This window comes from Thermobia domestica, chromosome 8 (assembly GCF_964235325.1).
Source record: "Thermobia domestica chromosome 8, izTheDome1.hap1.1, whole genome shotgun sequence".
Classification (NCBI taxonomy): Eukaryota; Metazoa; Arthropoda; class Insecta; order Zygentoma; family Lepismatidae; genus Thermobia; species Thermobia domestica.
Window position 1 is genome coordinate 217,348,126 of NC_137461.1, and position 22,778 is coordinate 217,370,903.

The window sequence follows — 22,778 nt, forward strand, 5'->3', positions numbered from 1 at the left end:
GATAGAAGATCACAGCAAATCTTACACTATAGGGTCAATGAATCATATTATGGTTTCAATCACATTGTGATATCCTGCAAGTGTTTAAAAAGTCCACTTAATGCCCTAATTAATAATAAACAATGAAGTTGTGTTGAATATAATTATTTCTTTCTGCAGCCATACATTCAATTTATAGCCTCTTTTACACTTGGTGTAATCTGTAAGCTTAACGTGACTACTAACACTAATCTTCTGTACATAAGTTATCTATAGTTTTGAAGTTTTCTAGAGAAATTAACCAGTTGGCGAACCAGTTACATTGATTTCATACATTTAAATATTATAGATATATTTTTGCGATATTTAAATATGTATAAATGAGGTGGTGTGTTATTTTATCTTCTAGATTTCTCTGTACACAATATAATAAGCTGCACAAGAAATTAAAATTGTCTTTCTCTAAACAGACGTCGTTCATTACACACAATGTTATATAAACGGGATTTGCTATATATCAATCCAGTTGGAAGGGCAATGCGTTTCTAGCGCCAATTATGCCTCTGGAAATTAGTTCAGTAACTCTATAGACTACGCAAATCTTGGACATGTGAAATCATTTCTAATGTTCTCTCTAATGTCACCAGTTTTGACCTAATGGTGTTGCCAAGCAAATAAAAAGTTCTACATCAGATTATCACATATTTCAAATCTACATTTTCAATGAAATCTTACAATACTTTATGTATTATTCAGTATTACAAACTAACGAGATATAGTACCACAAGCATTAAAAATTTGGAGACCTCTACAACAGTCATAATGCAAGAGAGACGTATAGGATTTGCACGTCTAAAAAAACACCTTAATGTTTAATATGATATGAAGCACTTCGAACAAATAGGAACAAAGCTACAAGTGATAGGAAATGTTATCTTTTTATTTAAAGGCTAAGGCTTTAGCACATCTTCTCACTAACATAATTTTCTATAGAGGTAAATAGCACAACGTCGTTATGCTATAACTTCTCATGAAAGGAGATACAAAAATTTTCTGAAATCTTAAGAAGATAAGGAAAAGGTTTAAACTACAATGAAATGAAATAAAAGCTAACCATTCAGCATAGTAAAAACATTTTTTAATTTCATTCGTTTATGGAAGAAAAGATAAATAAAAGAAGAAAACGGGGTTTGGTATGATATAATTAAAAATTATTCGTTGCATATTTTTCTAGTAAACAAAGAAAGAGTAAATGTCGTAAATGTAAAATACCAGTAATTGAAAATAATACTAACGTGACTTTACTAATGTGAATTTTTTCTTATTTTATAGGAATCCGAACGAACCTCAAAAGCAGGAACTTGTGTTGAGTGGATCGAAAGAAAGAAACCGCTTCAAAAACATTGTTTGGGAGGAATACGATAGCGTCCATCAAAAATATTTGGAAATTGGTACGTTGTTGTTGTTGCTGTAATAGAAATTTAAGTAGTTTATAAAATATTATTTAGGTAATCATGTTGGATAATTTTCTAGCGTAGAATGTATTTGAATTCGGGAGAGGCAAGTTCTTTTCATATTATTGAAACCAATCATTCTTGCAATTTTTGCATGTTTTCCAGACCACTAGCATATAAGACTAGTCAGTGAAGCATTATTTATTTTTTAGTTGTCTATAGTAAACGAGGTTTTCCTATTCAAATATCACTTCAGTAACCGTACCTACATAGTTTCTGGTTTAACCTAGTTGCAAAGGTATTACTGTTTTATTCCTGTTATTGCATATTTATTATTTATAATGATTACTTTTGGCGTCCGAAATTTCGCTCTTTCTAAACAATTGATTAAATCGTTCCTAATTAAGAGCTCAAATTGTTTACACTCCAATATCTTTTCGTTTATCCACCAAATTGCTGTTACACAAATATTGATATTCAAATCTATTGTTTAGTCTCTGTCTTCATAATAAACAGTGAAGCACAATCGTGTTCAGTATCACAAATATCTATTTTCAACTAATTAGATTGAAACAATACATTTTAAGTTGCTTCCAAATCATCAAAATATACATATTACTGTGGAAATACACAACTGCACAAATATGTAAGTTAATAAACAGTTAATTAGCACGGCAGCTACATAAAGCAGCAGAGGCGCTGGCTCTGCCACCTACTGACAGAAAACTAAGGCCGTCCAGAGAGGCTCCGTTTAATGGTACACTAAGTTAAGGATGAAGTGTGTCCTTCGATCAAACAATGCATTGTCATCGAATGCGACTGTCCATTTAGCAGGTTTAGGTCTTTGAGAGCGACGAGTAGTGGCGGATTTCGCATATAATTTACCTTTCAGATATATGTTTCGGTATTGGACGGAATATTATTATTGTTGCATGCTTATTATCGCGCGACTGTTTCACGATGCGCAGCGATACGTTGGATCGAGTGGCCGGACCATACAACGGGACATGAAGGCATGACTCTGGTGGATTCTTCAGTCACTTCCCGCACACTGCACTGGATGCTGTTTTATAGGATCCACTCTCCCTAGAAACGTCGTCTAGAAGAGCAGTGTATATTTGTACAGTACTCATTGCTGCAGCTCCCGCTGACTGCACAGTAAATAAATGGGAGACAGCAATGGTGTGGACAATGTCATGCACTAAGAGACAAATGGCGTAACATCTTCTTTCAGACGAATTATGCTTCTGTATGCAGCATCGTGATAACCGCATCCTACCATGGCACTAAGCTAGGGAACTTCTGCATTTTACATCGTTTTGTTTGCCTGATACCAGGTGTTGTGATGTTGGGTGCCATTGGATTCCATGCCCATTCTTGTCTTCTACATATTGATGCATACTTGACCAGCCAAATGTATTTTGATGAAGTATAGGACCAGATTGTAGTCCCTTTATCGGACGTCTTGAAGGGAATTACTTTCCAGCTCCCTTATGTTGCTCATTCTGACCTATACTTTCTGACTAGCCACATAGGTCCTCTATTTCCTTGGCTGACACATTCCTTTGATCTCTTTCCAATCGAACACGTTTGTTCGACGGTTGTACAATGCCTCACATACCTGAAAAATGTACTAGGTACAGTTGATGAGCTATAGCATTGTGTAGATGACACATAGCGTGTCAAACTCAAAGGGGATATTTAAGTCCGCCTCTTCTTGATGCTTCGCCACGCTGTAGCTGTTCCGACCGCCCATGTTGGATACACATGCTATTAAGTGTGGCCAGTTTTGGTCCGCTGTCACCACTAACTCTATTGTCACCACATTGTCACGCGTTGCAAGACGGGAAATTTCAATCACTTTGCTGCTTGTAGCATCAGATCTCAGCCTGACACCTTTGCGCTGCTATCTTCTCTTCTTTTTGATGTTACATATTTAATGATGAGTAATGTAAAGTATTAGAGAACTATGTAATTCGAGTGTGTATATTACTATTTAAAATCTGTTATTCTTTGTTCTTTGAGCTACATCCTTGAATTTTATTATATTAGTAATATTATGTGATGTTTCGTTCATAATATATATATATATATATATATATATATATATATATATATATATATATATATATATATATATATATATATATATATATATATATATGGCTTATATGGCTTTACATCTCATTTATTCCATGTATGTTGTTTCCTCTCATTTGTTGTTTGCATTGGCATCCACTTTCATCCTGTCATATTTCGTTGTTGTCATTGTTTTATTATTGCTAATACTGATATTACCAATTAGTTTCTCATTTGCATGTTCGTTATGGTTCTTGTGTTTTCAAATTTTGAAAATATCCTCTGTATGTTATTTCTGACACGTGCTCGTTGCCGACTTCACAAATTTTAATTAAATTTTCAAATTTAAATCATGTAAAAGCATTTATTATTTTCGATTGGCCAAGCTCCAAAATGTATAGTCATGAATGAGTTCATTACTTCTGAATGACAATGGATGGAAATGGAAACTGCATCCTTAACATTTGCAATCAATTATATCAAGGAATCACATTTCGTAATCTTTTGTGTCAATACAAATTGATATATCCGCTTCAGTTTCCGATAATAGGCATAACAGTCATGTTTTTGTGTGTGCATGTGTGTGCGTTTTGCGTTTCGGTCCGTAATTTTTGCGAGCTGGAACAGAATAAGGCCTAGAACATCTGTTTCAATTATCTTTGCAACATAAAAAGTAAATTATTTCTTCCAAAGTACTATACAAAGCTCGTGAAAGTTCCTTATCTTTTTGTATAAAATGATGAAAAGTATAAGTGACATAAATAGTCATAATGAGAAGATGAGGAGCTAAGAGGAAAACAATTTGATCCTGTCGAGGGAGTCTGTTCTCATCTTGAATTTAAGTCGAAACTTTTAACAGGAACGATATATGCAACACATGAATCAAAACTAAAGTGAAAGATAGGGTGAAGATTTGGTGAACCTAATTTTAATGTAAAATGTTGCAAAGCTATATTGAACATTTCAATGTTATATGTTCAAATTAACGTTATTTGTTCAGGCATCAGAAGATAACCAAACAACAATATCCACTACAGGCAGGATGTATCATATATGATAGGAGCGCAGAGTTTTAAAGGACCCCGATTGTCCCTTAAAAGTTATGTCAGTTAGTCATCAATTGTTCGAGTTCTGTATGTCAATAAACACTAAGCTGAAGCTGCAATATCGTCTGCATAAAATGGCCTGGATCATTGCTTTGAATGTTACGAATGGTGTTAGTATGATTGATGCTTGATTTGAAATTTAGCGCCTCTTTCAGTGAGGCTGTGTATGACGTGGGTAACAGCTTAATGTTGGATCAGAACTACATCAGCTCTTGCAAGAAGTCGAACCATAGTCTCTAGTGACAAAGGCAAAAGACCATATAGCCATGAAGGAGCTAAATGAACGGTGTTTCGAATTACTGTGTGACCCGTTATTTGACTTAAGCACCTCAGGTTAATAGGTAGAAAATGCAATAAGGACCAGATGATAACCAAATCGCACGAAAGCAGCAGTATGACTGATGCTTTTAAGATTATTGTGTGTGGTCTATGGCAAAAAAAGTGATTGTTTCTTTCTTCAGTGTTGGTAATTTAAATTATCATAGGTACTTAAACTTTTACGTAATAAAATTTCCTTTTACAGAGAATCGCACATTTCCGAAGATTTTCCTGCATGATGAAGCGCCACTGCTCTGTTGAAACGTTGTGCGCTTGCTCTTTATTATCCAATTTCCTGGCAAAGAATTAACTGACGACAAGCCCAACCATTGGACTAATATTATAAGAGATAATTACGCCCACTTTACATAATTTAACTAACTAACTTAACCTTCACCATCTTAAACCATCACTATCGTATTTCTTTAGAAATTTATATCTGGTAATGCATTACTGTTCCCGTTTCAAATATTTCATTTGAATTTAAGTTGGTGATCATCAACTAGGTGACGATTTGCTGAACCAGAACAAATTGTTACCCCTTCAGCTTCACTTGCCTTTATATGATGATCATTTTTGTTGGTTCAATTTCTTTATACTTCATTCGTGATGGTAGGGTCCTTCTGACTCACTCTGTAGACCATTACTTTTGAAGATTAAGTGTAGTAAGGCTAGGTCAACTTTGGTCCTTGGCCAAAAGTACATGGTGAGTGAGTGCGGGAAGTGCTTTGTTACCTTAACTTTAAATACTTTGCTACAGAGCTGAACGAATTGTCTTACTAGAGAAATTGTTATTCTAATAATTCCAGAAACTCTTTTACGTGAATTATTTATACATAAAACGTTCATATTTAGTTATTCCAAATGTTGAAAGAAGAAAACATGCATAAGTTATTTATTAAACAATTACAGTAATTGTATTAAGTGCACATATGTTTCAAACTTAACCGAAATATATGAATTTGACTTGATATAGGGGAGACCAGAAACAAATATTTAAACTCGCAATATGAATAACTTTTATGTTCTCAGAGATATTATTGAGATATTTTGTCTCTTATAAAAGTTTAGAGAATACTCTAGTTACTGAAATACAGAAGAAAATTAAAAGTTAGTGTTTTAAATAAAAAAAATATTAATTTATAATATATGTGCATATATTTGATTGAGATTATCCCGATAATCTAGGTAATTAAAGCATACTGTTCATAACAAACCTTCTTTTAAAAGGTGCGCAATTGAATAAAAATACCAAAGAAGATATAGTGTAATTTATTATATGAACAAACTTAGTTATTATTATTTGATTTATTTCAAAGGAACGTTATTCGTAGGCTAAGCAAAAGCTACTCTGGAGAAGCAAATAAAGAAATACGAATTTTAGAAAATTATCATAAAACTAAAACATGCATTAGGTCTAAGTCCTTAAGTCACAAAAGTATGCACTAGCCTTTCATTACCAAGAACTACAATATTTATAAATTCAATTAGAATTCGATTCAGGGGTAATGAAGAACTATCTTTCTGACCGAAAATTTTATTGTAAAAGTTGGCATTACTTATTGATTGCATACGATTAATGGTATTTCCCACACCCAATGCTGAAATACGGCATGAATAATGTAGCCTAATCTGTTACAATCTAGGTATAGTAGAAATGTACTTACTTTGCCCAGAATGTTGATCTAAAGATATACGGAAACCGGGAAAACAACTAAACATATTATTACCATCAATCCACTTAACCAGTATCACCAAGCTCTCAGTTTCAAGTTACCAAATCTCTCCGGTAGAGTACAGCACTATTGTGTGACTTTGAGTACTCTTCTACCAGAACTGGGATGTCTGGTAATACTTCGGTTTACTCTAATGTAGGCAGTTATTTTAGGATTAAAATAATCAGAAATGTATTCCGTATTAAAGCAAGACTATTCAATAATGTGTCTAGTTTGCATTTTTCTGCAAAGAAAGGAGAAGAGAGAACTTTAATGGACAATTGAACGATGACTATTGGAAGAATGCTTCTCAATTTCCAAATAGGCGTTTATATTTTGCATTGAAATATGAAGACTACACGAAACAATGCCATGTTTACTGACTAGATAGTAGCAAGAGATCGCTCACTCCAAGAAAGTTGCAAAAAACCATTTATTCTGAACAGAGAAACTAACCGAGAAAATTGCCCACCAATTGAGAATATGTTTCTTTAAAATAGCATTTAAAACTATTTCACGTTGAAAGAACGCATTTATATGAGGGTGTTTGTTGTACATTTACTATAAACTATTAATGAAATATTCTTGCTTATATCGGATATTAAAAAAAAAAAAAAAAAAAAAAAAAAGAATCTTCAGATCGCAAAAGAACTTTATTATTCAAAATGACGCAAACAAAGAAACAAAAAGAACGATAATGATTGAAGAGTATAAAGCTATATGCTTTTCATGTTTCAGACAACAATCGACCAACCAAAAATTAGGCGATACGGAAATGTCGCACATAAGCGTTGAACTATAAGCATTACTTTAAGAATGCATGTAGCACGTACATAAACTCTTGCCAGATGCCAGTTAAACCTGTTGATGTGTTGAAAATAATGCCTTCTATTAATATTGGTAGAGGTTGTATCATAATAAAAGAAATATTAATCTTAGACATTTCTGTATATATGCTTATTTACTTATTTAATTTTTCTTGATATTTTTCAAGAAATAACCATAAACAATTAACCTTAAGATTGGCATATTATTCAGATTCATCGATTGATGTATAAGTCTCATATTTCCTGTATGTTTGGGCGAAGTTCTCCATTACACGATAATATTATTGTAGAATTTAGGGGGGAATAGATCATTTACACAAAAAGCTATATACTAGCAAGTTTATGCGAAAGAGTATTGAAAATTAAGCGGGAATTATCTTAATGTAATTCTCTTTAAAGGTGATACTAATAAATTGAACAATCATAGCAATAGACTGAGACTACTGGAAGCTTAAATGCTTTGTGAGTAGCATTTTTTTTCTCTAAAGCTGTTAAGAGAAAAGGATGTGGGCGACGAAATTGGTCTCCAGAGAAAACTAGCGAGTTGAGGAGAACAGGAGGGGAAGAGTAAGCGAAGAAAGAAGAAGAAAAGAAGGATAAAAGTTTGCAGAAGAACTAGAATCGAGAAGGTCATTTCATGCCTGATTTGCGATCCATTAGCAGATTCCTTGAAGCCTGAGTGAAGAAACCAATCATCCGAACTATTATTGTCCTCCTGCAAGATGGGGCGTTGCCTCATCTCAGTGACTTTGATATTCTCTTTCTCCCTTTTTCGTCGTGGCTAACCACACGACACACATCACCCGTTCAAGCACAACTTCCAGTGAGACATCTCATCCATCGAATTTAAACTCGCAACTTACTTTTTCTTGTTATTTTTGTCGAGAAAATAAAAGTGAATTATCTAGATTTATATCACGTCTACCAGTAGTCTATTAAAGAAAGGATACTGATATCTGACTGATATCTGTTACAATATATATCTTTAGTCTGTAATATGAAAGTAAGAGAATATTCAAATCTTCAATAATAATTCAATAATCCGGGTTGTAATAACCTAGTTTATTACAAAGTCAGCTTAATAAATAGTTGAGATACAGGGGTTTTGTTCACTGTATTAAGTTCCCAATATCACATCCTTGAGATAGAAACAAAAACAATACTAAGCTTTTATCACCAGCATGATACAGTGCAGCATATAATCTGGAAAGCCTGCAATTTTTCTGCTGATACCTTCTTTCAGTTCATCAATTATATGGGTCTTTTCACTATATACTCTTTCCTTCGTGCTACCCTAAAGAAAAGAGTCCACTGGTATTAGAATAGGCGTCCTGAAAATTGTTGACGAAAGGCTAACATCAGTAGTCGTGTTATATGATAAGTTTGCCATTCTACTGCATCCACATATATGACAGACCAGGCTATTGTAACTCACGGATGAAAAATGTATTGAGTGTGTGGTTGTATCGTTCGAGAGTTACTCTAACAGCATAAGTCACTGGCACATCATAGGGTCACTTTGACATTGTGCAATGGCTTTTCGTACAGTTTGAGAGGTGCTTTGTTTACCTCAAAGCCTATAGTTTTGGTTGTTAAAATGCTCAGATAAGGTGAGCCTTTTCTAACATGAACAGGTACCGAAGACGTGTTTTGCCATCATTGCACTTGCATCCAAAGAATGAAAAACATCGTCAACATTATATTTGAAGGAGTAATTGTTGTGCTATATATGGGTAAAGCTAAAGGTTTATCGCAAAATCCTGCGAGCAATGTTACGGAGAATATTCACTTCTTCAAACAATCGATGGGCAGATGTTGAGGACTGTTACATGGCGTTTGTAACAGGCTGAATTGTCTCTTAGCAACAATGCTGTCTGTGTTGCCCAGAGAACTTTTTTTTATTTCCTACTTTGCGAGAATTCCAAATCGTAGTAAAAATCACCTTCTGTGATGGGGAATCGTATTTCTTGGAATGTTCTCTAAATCGTCTTCCTTCTGTGATAACCGCACTTTTACTTGTGGAGCATGCCTCTAGAACGTAGACAATTACGGTGGACTACATACCTGCAAAAAAATAACCAAAAAAAAAAAAAAAAAAACAAGTATTGGCTTTCGAACATACTAAAATAGGTGGAGAAGAACCATCATGTTTATAATTAAAAATAAAATGTGTCCCGTCAATATTGAATAGCCTGTATATCAATAAATTGTTTGATAATGATTCAATATCGATTAATACACATGATGTGCATTTTACTTTTAACGTTTTCGATGTTAAACTTTGAGTTAAAAATATAACAATAATAGCATGCTTCTAACTAACTAACTCTATGGCCTATGAAACCCAGAGGTTCATTGCCGCGTTCACAAAAGCTCTCCACTGACTTCTATCCTTAGCCAACTGGATCCAATTTTTTACTTTGTATTCCTTTTTCTGCGAGATCCATCTTAATATTGTTCTCCCATTTGAGCCTAGGTCTTCCTAATGGTCGTTTTCCGATTGGATTTCTAGTTAAAACTTTGAAAGCGTTCCTACTTTCTTCCATTCTGGCTACATGACCTGCCCACCTAAGCCTCCTAGATTTGATGACCCTAACAATGTTTGGTAAACGATACAAATTATGCTGTTCCTTGTTATGAAGTTTCCGACATTCCCCATTCCGTTCCTTTTCGCTCCGCTTGTTCTCAAATATTTTCAGTCTACGTTCTTTTTTAGAGTAAGCGACCATGTTTTGCAACCCTGCAGCACAACAAGCATGATTATCGTTTTATATATTTTAAGCTTCAAATTCTCCGATGGCAAAAGATTTTGAGCTTAATAATAACACCAATTCCCTGCTTTTAGTCGACGTTTAATTTCTTCGTGAATATAGTTTTGGTCTGTTAAAAGTGATCCTAGGTATTTGAAAGTATCCACTTTATCTATAGTATTCTTTTATATTTTAATGCATTCATAATTTGAAGTATTATGATCTCGACTTCCATGTATTTCGATTTCTCTGCATTTACTTCTAAACCCTTGTCCCTGCAAGTGTTTGATAAGCCCTCTGCATTTCTTTTTATTGTTCTTCTATCATCCCCTATTAAATTTCTGGTGAATACCATTCATTTTTAGACCCTGGTTGCTATTTTTTTTTATTTTCCTTATACCGTACTCCTCGACAAAGTTGACGACAATGTATCTCCTTGTTTGAGGCCATTCTCTACCTGAAAGCTCGAAGACAAGAATTTTCTCATCCGGACTTTATTTTGGGATTCATTTAAAGATATCTTAATTAATCTAATTAGCTTTTCCGGTATTCCAAATTATGTAAGAATGTTGTACAATGTTTCTATCCTAACTGAGTCGTAAGCCTTTCTAAAATCAACTATAATAGATGTAGTGGGGGTATTGTATTCACACTTCTTTTCTTGTATTTTTCGAACGGTAAATCTCTGGTCGATATTTGGCTGGTTTCGTCTAAATTCGCACTGATAATCACATTTGTGTATGGGGCCAATCTTGCTAATAGAATGTTTGAGAGTATTTTATAAGATGACGACAGAAGAGAAATGTCTTAATAATTATAATTGGTTTTGTGTAAATTGGTACAATGATTGATTCTTTCCATTCGTGTGGCAATTCTTCTTTATTTCAGATAAGGAGAATGAGTTTGTGTATCTTGTTCCACAATTTTACCCTTCCAGCGAAAATTAACTCAGCCTGAATTTCGCTTACACCCGGCGACAGGTGTTTGTTTATTTTCTTTATAGCAATTTCTACTTCTATTAGGTTAGGCTCTGGAATACGTGGTCCTTCACTGTGTATTTCATTTTCTCCACGAACATTTATATTCTAGTTTATTTGGGTGATTCAAATATGTTTGACATACAGCATTTAAAAATTGTAACGTTTCAAATGGTCCAACACAACTGAGGACAGTTTTAAAGAGGTGGAATAAAACATTTTTTTTGGTCGCGAAGAAGTTAACATAGTCTTTAATTTGTTTTCACTTGTCAAGTATAATTGTTATTAGAATCAAATCTTTATACATTGCAAAGAATGCAATTGGTATTTTGCATTTTCATTGTAATCAATATTTAAATGTACGGGTTCCATACTTAAAATTTAAGGTGAAATTCGAAAAACTATAAACAATTACAATTTTAATGATCTCCTGTCGGGAAATGAACCTGAGATCCCGTGCAATAAAGACTCATACATAGGCTAGCAGACCAACGAGAAGTCATTTTTGTTGAAAAAGTTGCAGTAGTAGCGGAGTTATTTTCAGTTTAATGCCCTACAACTATGCACCGAGAATAGGGGAGACGATGATGATGTGATGGATGATATTGAAGCAATGACAGAAGTAGGATGAAACGGGAAAAACCAAGGAAAACACTTAACGGAGTTTGTCCACCACAAAACCTCCTTGACGGAAACTGGGATTGAACATGGGACTTCACACGCTACAGGTGAATTCTTTACCATTGAATCACAGTAGTCTCAGCTGTAACATAAGCAAATGAAGTTCTTTTCTGTCACGTTTCGGAGATTTTTTTTTTTAAATATTTGTGCATATATCCTTTATTAATACATGTTATATGTACTATAAGCGCATTAATTATTCTAAGCTATTTCCCACTAACAGTTCATTTTTTGTAATCTTCCAAAAAAAAGTTTTCGATTTATCAATTTTCTTTCTTCGATTTTCTTTATTTATAAACATTCCGTTCAAACGTTACATAACGTTCCTTTTCCTATCATTCTTCTAGAATGGACTGATTACAACATTCTTATCAGTGGTACCATATTGGCTGAATTCTTCGTTTTCTGTGTACCAACAGAAGTTCAGTTTGTTCTTTAGCGGTTTCATCATTGGTTCAGCAAGGATTACGTTAACTGCTTCGGGGACTTTTGCCCTTCTTCTGTACTTGTTTACCTCACTCGTTTTCTTCTTTTTTTTCATCTTACTTTACCATTTCTTCCCGAGTGTCTCATTTCGCGGCCTAAATTGTAAGACTAGCTTCTTGTCTTTTCGTCGTCTCCTTCTCGTTTTTCTTCTTTTCTTTACTTCCTTCTATATTTTTTTTCTGTAGAATTTTAGCCAAGAGGACAGTTCACAACAGAGAGGGAAGAAAACGCAATTCGTACAAGAAGGCAAACTGGAGAATCAAGTCCAATCCAATAAACTTTCCTCTTGCTTCCTCATGCTCTCTCCAGGGCCCCCTTACTGCTACTGTCCTTGATTAGAACCGTCGTTATACAGTGAAGTCAATTCAATGAGAGAAAGCTTCTTCTTTGCCTGCAAGAAGACGAAAGGAGAATGTTTCATTTAAAGTAAAAAGCTGACTTTTTACGTCTCTTCCTAGTTGCTGCCATAACTTATTTCAGTTTGCTTTCTTCATATTTATTTTCATTATACCTTAATAGCTTCTGTCAACGACGGGGCTTCTTGACACTACGAGAAACCATAGTTATTGCATGAGTGTGATATATATATAATAGACATGGTTTAAGGATAATAGCGCTATACTTACTTAAAGTTTATACACGTGATGTATCTAATCCTAATTCTTAATTATATGTATGCGTTCTGATTGAAGGCAGGTTCTAGCCCACCTATCATTATGGTTAAGTGATCCATTGCAGCTCCGTAATTTCTAAGTTTTTAGCGTATATAGGCTTCAGAATCATAAGCTGCTTTTGACAGAAGACATGTTAATACGAATACATTATGATGTTCATCTTAAATTTGACTTACGTGCATATCTAAATAGCAAATAAATGATAATGGCGGTTAAAGCATCTTTATATTCCTTCTCTTTCAACATTAATGCCCAGGTTTGTGGACTCCAGTAATTGTTCGAGGCATTCCTTAATTTATGGTCTACAGTACAAATATTATATGTAAAACGTCAACAATTTACCATTGTATAATTGTATATCGACAGAATTATTTAACTTAATTTTACATATTTTACTTAGTAAGACGTCATGTGATTGATTTATTATTCATTCAGAAATTAACTCAAAATATTTTGCACTCTCCTGACTTAATTTCTTCATTGAACTTTCATGTTCCTTCATTAACACGTTGACTGCCAGAGCGAAATCGGGTATGGTGAATTCTGGGGCAATTTTATTAGAGGAAAATATGTGTAAAAATGATCAAACATTTTTTGGGAAAAAACTGTCAGAATCCGGAAACCAAGGATGCAGAACATCTTTTGGAGGCCGGAGAAGTTATTTCACCATTTAACGTGCTTGTGCATCACCGGGGATTCATACGGCTTCAAAAACAAGAATGCAAAGCATGTGAATCATATATGGTACGCATGGCTCCGCGAAGTACACCCACTGTGAATCACCGGCGATGGACATGGCGGTCAAAGTGTTAAAAAGCACGTAAAAATACTGACACCTATTACTATAAAAAAGTCAATAACTAATAATCACCAATCTGGAGAGCAACAGTTTTGTATAACTGAATGTGTGTGCAAATAGCAATGAATTGTGTATATATGATATGTCGCCTAAGAAATTTAGAAATGCCGTTACGAATATGTAACTATGTAATTTTCAACACTGTAATTGGGCTATAACCTGTTTTGTTGACAATAAATAAATAAATAAATAAATAAATAACACAAAGAATTCAACCTATTAAGAAAATGAAAAATAATTAATGTTGCAAACAATGCTGAAACTGTTTTTTTCAATCTGAATTTCTCAATTGATCTTACAAAAAGTCATTTGGTTACACGTGTATTAACATACATAATAATGAGCAGTCGTAATTTGAAAGGGATACAAATAAAATAAGTAAAGATGAAAAGATAATTAGCTTGATTTCTCTTAAATTTTTAATATTTATTAACTTGCAACGACAATATTTACACAATGCAATAAAACTCAACAATGAATTAAATTTCAACTGTTTCCAAAGAGATAATATTTCATTCTACGATGTATTGTTTATGCAAGCATACCGCTTAACGTAGAATATGACCACATGTACCGAGAACCGAACTCTTGTTATATCAGGTGGAAGACAAGTTTGGTAACCATATATCCAAGAGGAAGTATCAAAGTTTGTACGAAATTGCACAAGTCTATCGGAGACCGAATTTACTAAATCCACGTAAATATTCTCCATCTTGAACTTACCATATATTGGCAATTGTGTATTCAATACTTATGGTAATTTATAATTATTTATTTGAATAAGAAGTCAAATACCTACATATTTGTATGTGGCTTCAGATGCTTGTTTTTAGAGTAGAATGTTAGAGGTAAAACAATTTTAAATATATTTTAACAATATTCATTCGTTCCCTAAATGCTAAAATATATAAAAAAATAAAATAATATACATCAGATATTATTAAATCTTGAAATTGCAAAATGCATTAAGAAAGTATTTCATATTTTCCTTGACAATAATTTAAATATGAGCGTCGCAAAGAAGGCTTCGAAAATACACTGGGAAGTTTTCTCGCCCTTGCAACAATATGAGTCAATCGTTTCCACCTACAAGCAGATCTTTGATCCCACCTTCGCCGCATGGAGCTCTCAAAACCAGCACAGATCTTAAAGGTACCATCCCCCTGCCCACTTTCTCTCCTCTTCTGCCAGCCGCACATATATATGTGTAAAACACGTTTATTTCCTTACCCACGTTAAAGGTGTGCATACATTGTACATAAGAATATACGTTTAAATGGTTAGTTTGTGGAATAGGCTATTGTGAGAAAGAGCCAAGGCAGAAAATTTGAGCAGAGGGCTACATCAAACATCGTAATTTACGTTATGTTTCCCAATATGTCATAAGCATCAATTAGAATTGCACACGTCATAATAAAATAACTAGGTTTTTGGTTCCTTATTCCAATGAAGGAATGAAGACCATTATTATTTTTATTTATTATTATGTTTTATTAATTATTATTTTTCGTATTAATTGGGAAGACATGTGACTTTGTGACTGTACAATTTCTCCCCTGCAATAATCAGTGTTCGAGATTGCATGTTATCACGCAAAGGATAATTTTATAAAATATCAAGCACATTGCAGGCATTTCTTTGTATTAAGAAAAAACATTAATTTTCATCTGAGTAAGTAGGTTCTCGTATATGAATGTCAATTTCGAACTGTGATATTCTGAAAGAGCGCCTAGACCTTGCATATAATGTCTTACTTATCATTTGCTGATAACCACTTCTGTGTAAAACCTGAACATATTCCCCTAAAAAGGTACATCAGGTCAAAAACCATGCATGCAATTTCCTGTTTTGTCTTCTCTCCTCCACCGTCGAAACAACGTATAACACTCTTTGCGCTTCCTACTCAGCACTCAACTGTGAGAAAGTACAGTGCTTCAAAGAGGCATCAGAACAAGTCTCCACATTACACATGAGAAGAACACAATTATCGTAAGCTTAAGATGTCACCCAAATTCTCTCTCTCTCTCTCTCGATATATATATATATATATATATATATATATATATATATATATATATATATATATATATATATATATATATATATATATCACTCAATAAGATTGTTGGTTGACATATAGATGTTGCCACTGCTTACAAATCCATATTATGCTTCGGAAGCACTGGCACAAATCCTGGGGGAAATGATGGGTACATGTCCCCTCCAATCTTGGAACTGGGAGACTGTCCCCCAATAATCCGACTTTTTTTTTTTTTTTTTTTTTTTTTTTAGAGAGAGAGAGCAAAATGTGATAATTTGTGTGTATTTGCCACAAAGGAAAGTAAAATGAAATTGATATCCCTGCAGAATAGGCCTCAAATCTGTAATAAAGGAAAGTCTCATAGCCCAACGCCCGCAATCCCACATCCTTATAATTCCTATGCAACCCTCCCTTAAAGATGATGTAGCCCTCTACAGGGTAGCTAACCTGCGAGTTAGCAATTAAAACAGAACTCAAATCTGCCCGCTTCCCAATGTTGAAGACAACTCTGCTTCCGTAATGCTCCACAGGATTGTTTTTCAACTTTACAAGTATTTTGAACATCGCTTAACAATAAACAAAGAAAAACAACTAAAAAGATTATGATAGGGTCTTACCCGTCGCTCCCAATGTTAAAGACAAATTTGCGCCACTGTTCAGAAGCACTTACCTTCAAATGATACTATCACAATTTAACAACAATCTGGCGTTTAGTTTCCAAGTAACAGTGGTTTTAGTGACGCAACTTTTGTACTTTTCAAAACAATGGGTAAATGCGGAATTTCGTATGTTCACAAATTATTGCTTTTTAATTAGGAAAAATACCGTTCAAGCCATGGCTGCCAACTGTACGGGTTTCACCCATTTTGTACAAGTTGAAAAACTCAGATACGATTGTTATTCAAAATGTACGAGTGAACTACTGATTTTGACACTGGTTTTCTTTTATTTATTACAAGCAACAATTCGATCGTTATTGCTATCCTTTATCAAAATAAATAATTAAAATAATCACAAAGGAAGATACCAACAGAGTAGTATAAGCCCAATAGTTATGTCTAGCCCCCATGCAACCGGCAATTTTGCTTTCCGGTGTTGCTACTTGGTGCCACGGCAGCTATTTCTAGCTTGACCTTCTCCACGTGCGGCCTGCTTACTCCTCTGTTATATTGCTAAACAAATATGTAAAAAAGAAAAAATGATGTGTTTAACTGAAATAATGTTCTAATTTAATGAAATTGAATATGGAGGAGTCAAGTTGTGAATATACGGGTGAGCAGGTTCGAAAAGTTGGCAGCCCTGGTTCAATCAAAGCAATGGCTTGACAAGTGTTATTCGGACTCTGTTCCATCGAACCAAATGGTAGAGAAGTGGTTTGCTGAATTTAAACGCGGCCGTATAAATTAGAATGATGCTGAATGCTCTGGTCACCCAAATTCGGCAGTTGTTCCGGAAAACATAAAAAAAGTCTACGAAGTCTACAAAATAGTTTTGGCCGATCGTAAAATGAAGCTGCATGACATAGCTGACACTTTAGAGATATCAGAAGGAATTGTGTGCACCATTTTGTATGAACGTTTGTTCATGAGAAAGCTGTTCGAAGTGGGTACCGCGTATGCTTATAGTCGACCAAAAACACAACGCGGCGATGATTTAGAGCGCTGTTTGTAGCTCTTTCACATTAGAAAGGATCTTTTCGTACGATAAGTGAAAGTAGATTAAAAATGAATCCATCACTACACTCCGGAGTCAAACCGGCAGTCAACTGAATGGACAGAAACCGGCGAAAGCTGTCCAAACCGATCAATTTGTTCGTGCATCTGCTTTGCTGATTTCCAGTGAAGATGGAGTAACTTAAATGCGCTCCGTGCCTCAAGATTGCCAATCGTCACACCTTCAGTAATTTACCTTTAAAAAGAAAAAAGAAAGAAACAAATAGTTGTTCTAACGAGTCCAAAGTTTTTATGGTTAACATACAAGTACTTAACTATAAAATACATGTCTAAGAGGGATTCATGGTTTGTCACCTTCTAGGTGATTGCACGAACTTTTGATACCACCTCGTAAAACGTGCATTCGATTTATACTTATTACATTACCTTGGATGATTTGGTGTAAAGAACCATCCACCAAAGCTTATAGCGTGGTCACACTCACACAAAACATCTATAAAGATAACAGTAAATGCTTAGTTACCTTCAAGATTCTTATTTTTGGCTGTTTTGTTTGTTTGTGAAGTTGCGACAAGAGATGTGTGTATACGATTTAAGGAGCAATCCGAGCCTCTGTAATGTGCCCAATACTGTCTCATCGGCAATAAAACATTGGTTCAGGTACTCGGCTTGCGAGCTAGTTAGTAGATCAACAGAGAGAGCTTATGATTTTTGATTTAAAGTTTTATAATACGTACATATGTTATAAGGAACTATTATCGATATACTTATTTTTCTGATTCTAGTACTCCTCAAGAATAAATTTAATGCAAATATATCACATTATGTGCAATTGTGAGATGATAGTTTCTGATAGGTGGCGAAACGTTGGTAAAAAAAAGGGAACAAACAATACTATTTGAAAGTTTTTCTTTTCACCCAGGCTTTCTTCTATTGATCAGTAGAAAAACGATCGTGAACACTACACTGGAAGGAAAGAACGTGACCCGGCTACCATCAGTTAAATTGTCTGTGGATCTTCACGTTTTCTATACCATTCTTCAGAGAAGACTTGGTTTTCAGTGGGGATATTCCTTAACACTTTTCAATGTTTACCTTCCTTTACATTTCATCCTAGAGAAAACAATCATTAGATATGATCGTCTATTCTTTCTTTTTCCTTTTAACCGTTATCCCTTTTCAATCTTTCTTTGATTTTTTGCAGCGGAAAGTAATATTTTGCCTTCAGTTCTGTCACTTTTCGTAGAGTTTTTTTGGTCCTCTCTTCTTTTCTCGAGTTTTGATACTTTCATACCTTCTTTTTTATTTCTTCTTCCTCTTTCATTGTTATCTCTTTGCATGTTCTTCCTTTCTCTCCTTCTTCCTTTGCTTCTGTTACGTCTTTTACTCCTTCCTTCCTCTCTTTCGAGTTTGAAGTTTATCTGCCACTGTAAGAGGATTTCACTTCTTTTTTATCCTTGACGGTGGTGCTTGGACCAAAGACGTAGTAAGAGGATTCAGCTGATTGTCGTGCCTTCGTCCGAGAGTTCCATGGGAGATGTTGCAGAAGGCTGCACCAAGAAGACTCTGTGTGTGATCTTTCTTCTTTCTTAATTCTCTAAGAATGTCCTCGCCTTTCTTCGTTTTCTTCTTCTACTCTCAGTGTACCATCAACAATATCCGCCCTGCTTTCCCTACGTCTCTCTCTCTCTTTCATTCGTTGCCTGTGAGATAAGTTTTGGTGGTATAGAATGACTTCCGATAGCTTGTTACTTCAATACCTGGTCAGTCCTTTTTCTCCGAAGGTAAACTTTAACAATCCATTGTTATTGTTTTTGTATTTCTCTCAAATGTTTTTCTTTCCAATATTTCATCTTGAGATCTTTTTTTATTCTTATTTGCGAACCTTTGCTAAAAAAAAAAGTAAAAGACAAAGCAAAACACTTCCCTAGTTGTTTTCCTTTTATACCAACAAAGGATTGATTCTCTTTTCATATATATATATATATATATATATATATATATATATATATATATATATATATTTTCTTTGGTTTCGAAACGTTATGGCGCCTTTATAGTTTCTTTCACTTAAGAGAGATTTACGTCCCATTTGCCAACATCAAAAATAAAATATCTTATTATATCATGTATAGGAATGTCTTAATTACTAAAGAAAGTGTCTTTATTTCGGTTCACTTGTAGTGAAATAATTTTGGTGTTTTTTTTTAGGAAACTATGTTAAAAGACGTACAACGAACCAAGTTAAGAGATCGCTAAGACACTGATATAGTAGTGAGATTTCCAACTAAATAATGCAATAACAAGAAATGTATGGTGCATACTGATAAGGCAATCAGAAAGTAAATATGACGCTCTGTACAGCTGACAAATTAAGATATGTTTCTCTGAACTTTTGGTATTCAAGGTTTTCGGAGGAAGTTGCCATCTAGTTTCGGTTAAATTTGATTCTTTGATTCTTTCTTTATCATCTCCGGATGAGATCGCTGGAAGAAAACATGAAGTTAAAATGTATGTGTAGTGTAGATCACTTTCAGAAATTTTAAAGCTAATTGATATGAAAATCGCGTTACTTTGTTCTCAAATAAAGCTTAAACGACGTTAATATTGTTGCTGTAGACGCATGTCTGCCATTTTGAAGAAGAGACCTTATAGGCAGTTTTATAGAGTGAGCCATCACTGCTCGTCTAGTGGCTAGAATGTGCACCATTGGTGATGTGGAACCGAGTTCTATTCGTGGTCCGAGAGCAACGGCGCCGACTTTCCAAAATTTGGGTGGGTGCATATCAATGGCGGGACGTGTTATATGTTTTCATAGAGTCTCGATATTTTAGTTAAAATATTTTATGAACACTGTCATAAAGAGCTGTGCTATACCGGTACTATAAGGATAACTTGGGGCTGCTCTAGTTCAGTCGGTAACACAGCTGACGTAAATGCAAGAGAAATGAGTTCAAACTCGGGTCCAAGGTTGAGTTACTGTAATGAATATTCTCAACATATGTAATCGTAACATTATGTGTATACTTTAAACACCTTACATGACGCCAGGGCCGGATTAAGGGAGGGGCTTGGGTGCTAAAGCTCCGGGCCTCCACTCTGATAAAGAAAATCGCAACTGGCTATCTAAAAAGAATAATGAAGATTCAATCATCATCATAAAATTATATATTACCAAAACGCATGAAATGTACTTTTGAGCAAGAGATATACCTGTATACTGAGACTGTATACCTGCCGAACGTTTATTTGAATTTTTATTGGAGTTACCGTTACTGCAAGCTGTAATCATGAGCTTTGCCAAATAGGGAATATGGGGTATTTGCTCCCTCTCGAATTTAAATTGCCTCTGATTTTGTTAAATTATCCTTACATGTGAGGACTCATTATGCACAATTACCTTTTGAATGGTAGTTTCACCTCCATGCCCCCGTCTTCTGAAGCATCGTGCTTTCCTCTCCTCGCAAAAAGCCTGCGGGCACTCATTACTGTAATAGCAAGAACTAAATATTTCTTTCAAAGTACACTGAAATGTTGGAGTTTAAAACGCACATATTTCAAATTGAAAGTTTTGCGCCCAAGAATGAGGACAACATTACGCTAAAATAGTTCTCCGCGAAACGGAGGCATTAAAATCAAATCAAACAAGCATAAAACTGCCCTAATTGCCAAAAGAGTTGGTTTTATATCGAAGCAACGTTGGTCATCGACGTGTATATCAAATAAGTCATCGAAATAGAGATGGTAATTGTGTTTGTAGTTACTGTTTAGTTCCTTGCGGAGTAGCCTCAGCATGCCTGCTTTGAGTTAGTTTTGCATGGAAGACACTGTATAATAGTTTTTATAAGTGCAAAATTAGTGATTTACTCCATAGTGGCCTGTTACGGCTGAGAGACAGGAGAGAGTAGTGTGGAATAAGTTACAATCGAAATCCTAAGAGAGACTAATCAGAGCAACTAGGTAATTCGAACAGGGTTCTTTCCCAATTAGTTCAGAGTAACAGGACTCCACTGTACACACACGCACACACACACACACACACACACACACATATATATATATATATATATATATATATATATATATATATATATATATATATATATATATATATATATATATATATATATTAGAGATGGCCAGAACCGGTTCCTAGTGGAACTGATTTTCGGCTCTGAACGGATCCGGTTCTGGAACCGGTTTTCCGAATCTACGTCTAGAACCCGTTTTTCTGATCCAGGTCTAGAACCCGTGCTGAAAGCGGAACTTTGTGGCCGTCATTACGCTAAACCAGAGCTGCTGCCAGGCTGGGAACAGTGTGCTAGATGAAATGGTGGAAGCGACAGGCTGGCGTCCAAGCGGCGGCCGCTTGTCCCATTTAGTTAAACAAACTGGGTAACTGGTAAACTCATTCGCTAAAAAGGTAAACTGGCAAACTCATTTGGGTAAAACTCACTGGTGGACTCAAATTTTTGTTCTTGGGGACACAAGTGGGTCTGGGCGGGATGGACTGAAGCGCATGGTCCTCTTTGCAGTGTTTTAAAGGTAGACTTTGTGTCTAATTTAGGGAACTTCGGGGTTCCTAAAGATCCGGTTCTGGGATCGGGTTTTCGTATCCAGATCTGCAACTGCTTTCTAAGATCCGGTTTTTTAACCGGGTTTTCAGATCCAGGTCTGGAACCGGAACTTTGTGTCCATCCCTTATATATATATATATATATATATATATATATATATATATATATATATATATATATATATATATATATATATAATATGTTCACTTTTAATTCGATGCATTTCTAGGAAAAGGATATTTCAAAATTACTTAGAGACATTTTTACTTATATGAACCTGGGTTCACAAATCAATAGTTTCTGAGTACTTTACACATGTGATTTCTTTGAAATTTGCTGGCTAACGAGAGGTGCGAGAGAAACATTTACTCTGACCCACATCCAAAGACTACAGACCGATGAAATTTTACATGTGTAATCCTACATACCTATGTAGGTCATATGGAATGTTCAGCTCGTAACTCTACACACTTTCTGTGTTATAGGTTCGAACGTGAAGTAAGGTGTCGTGGTCTAAAATCCATTACTGCACCTTAGAAAGCAGAGTAGCAACATTGCAGCTAGGAAATGACTACATGGTTG

General features: G+C 34.8%; 1 protein-coding gene across 1 annotated transcript in view; it reads left to right on the plus strand.

Moving 5' to 3' along the window:
• Positions 1-22,778, plus strand: part of LOC145693436 (neuroligin-3-like) — a 211,349-nt gene that overhangs the window by 183,391 nt on the left and 5,180 nt on the right. Inside the window, exon 5 of the mRNA XM_081769430.1 lies at positions 1,312-1,430. Coding sequence (XP_081625556.1) covers positions 1,312-1,430 — 119 coding nt within the window. The remainder of the gene's footprint in view (positions 1-1,311; positions 1,431-22,778) is intronic.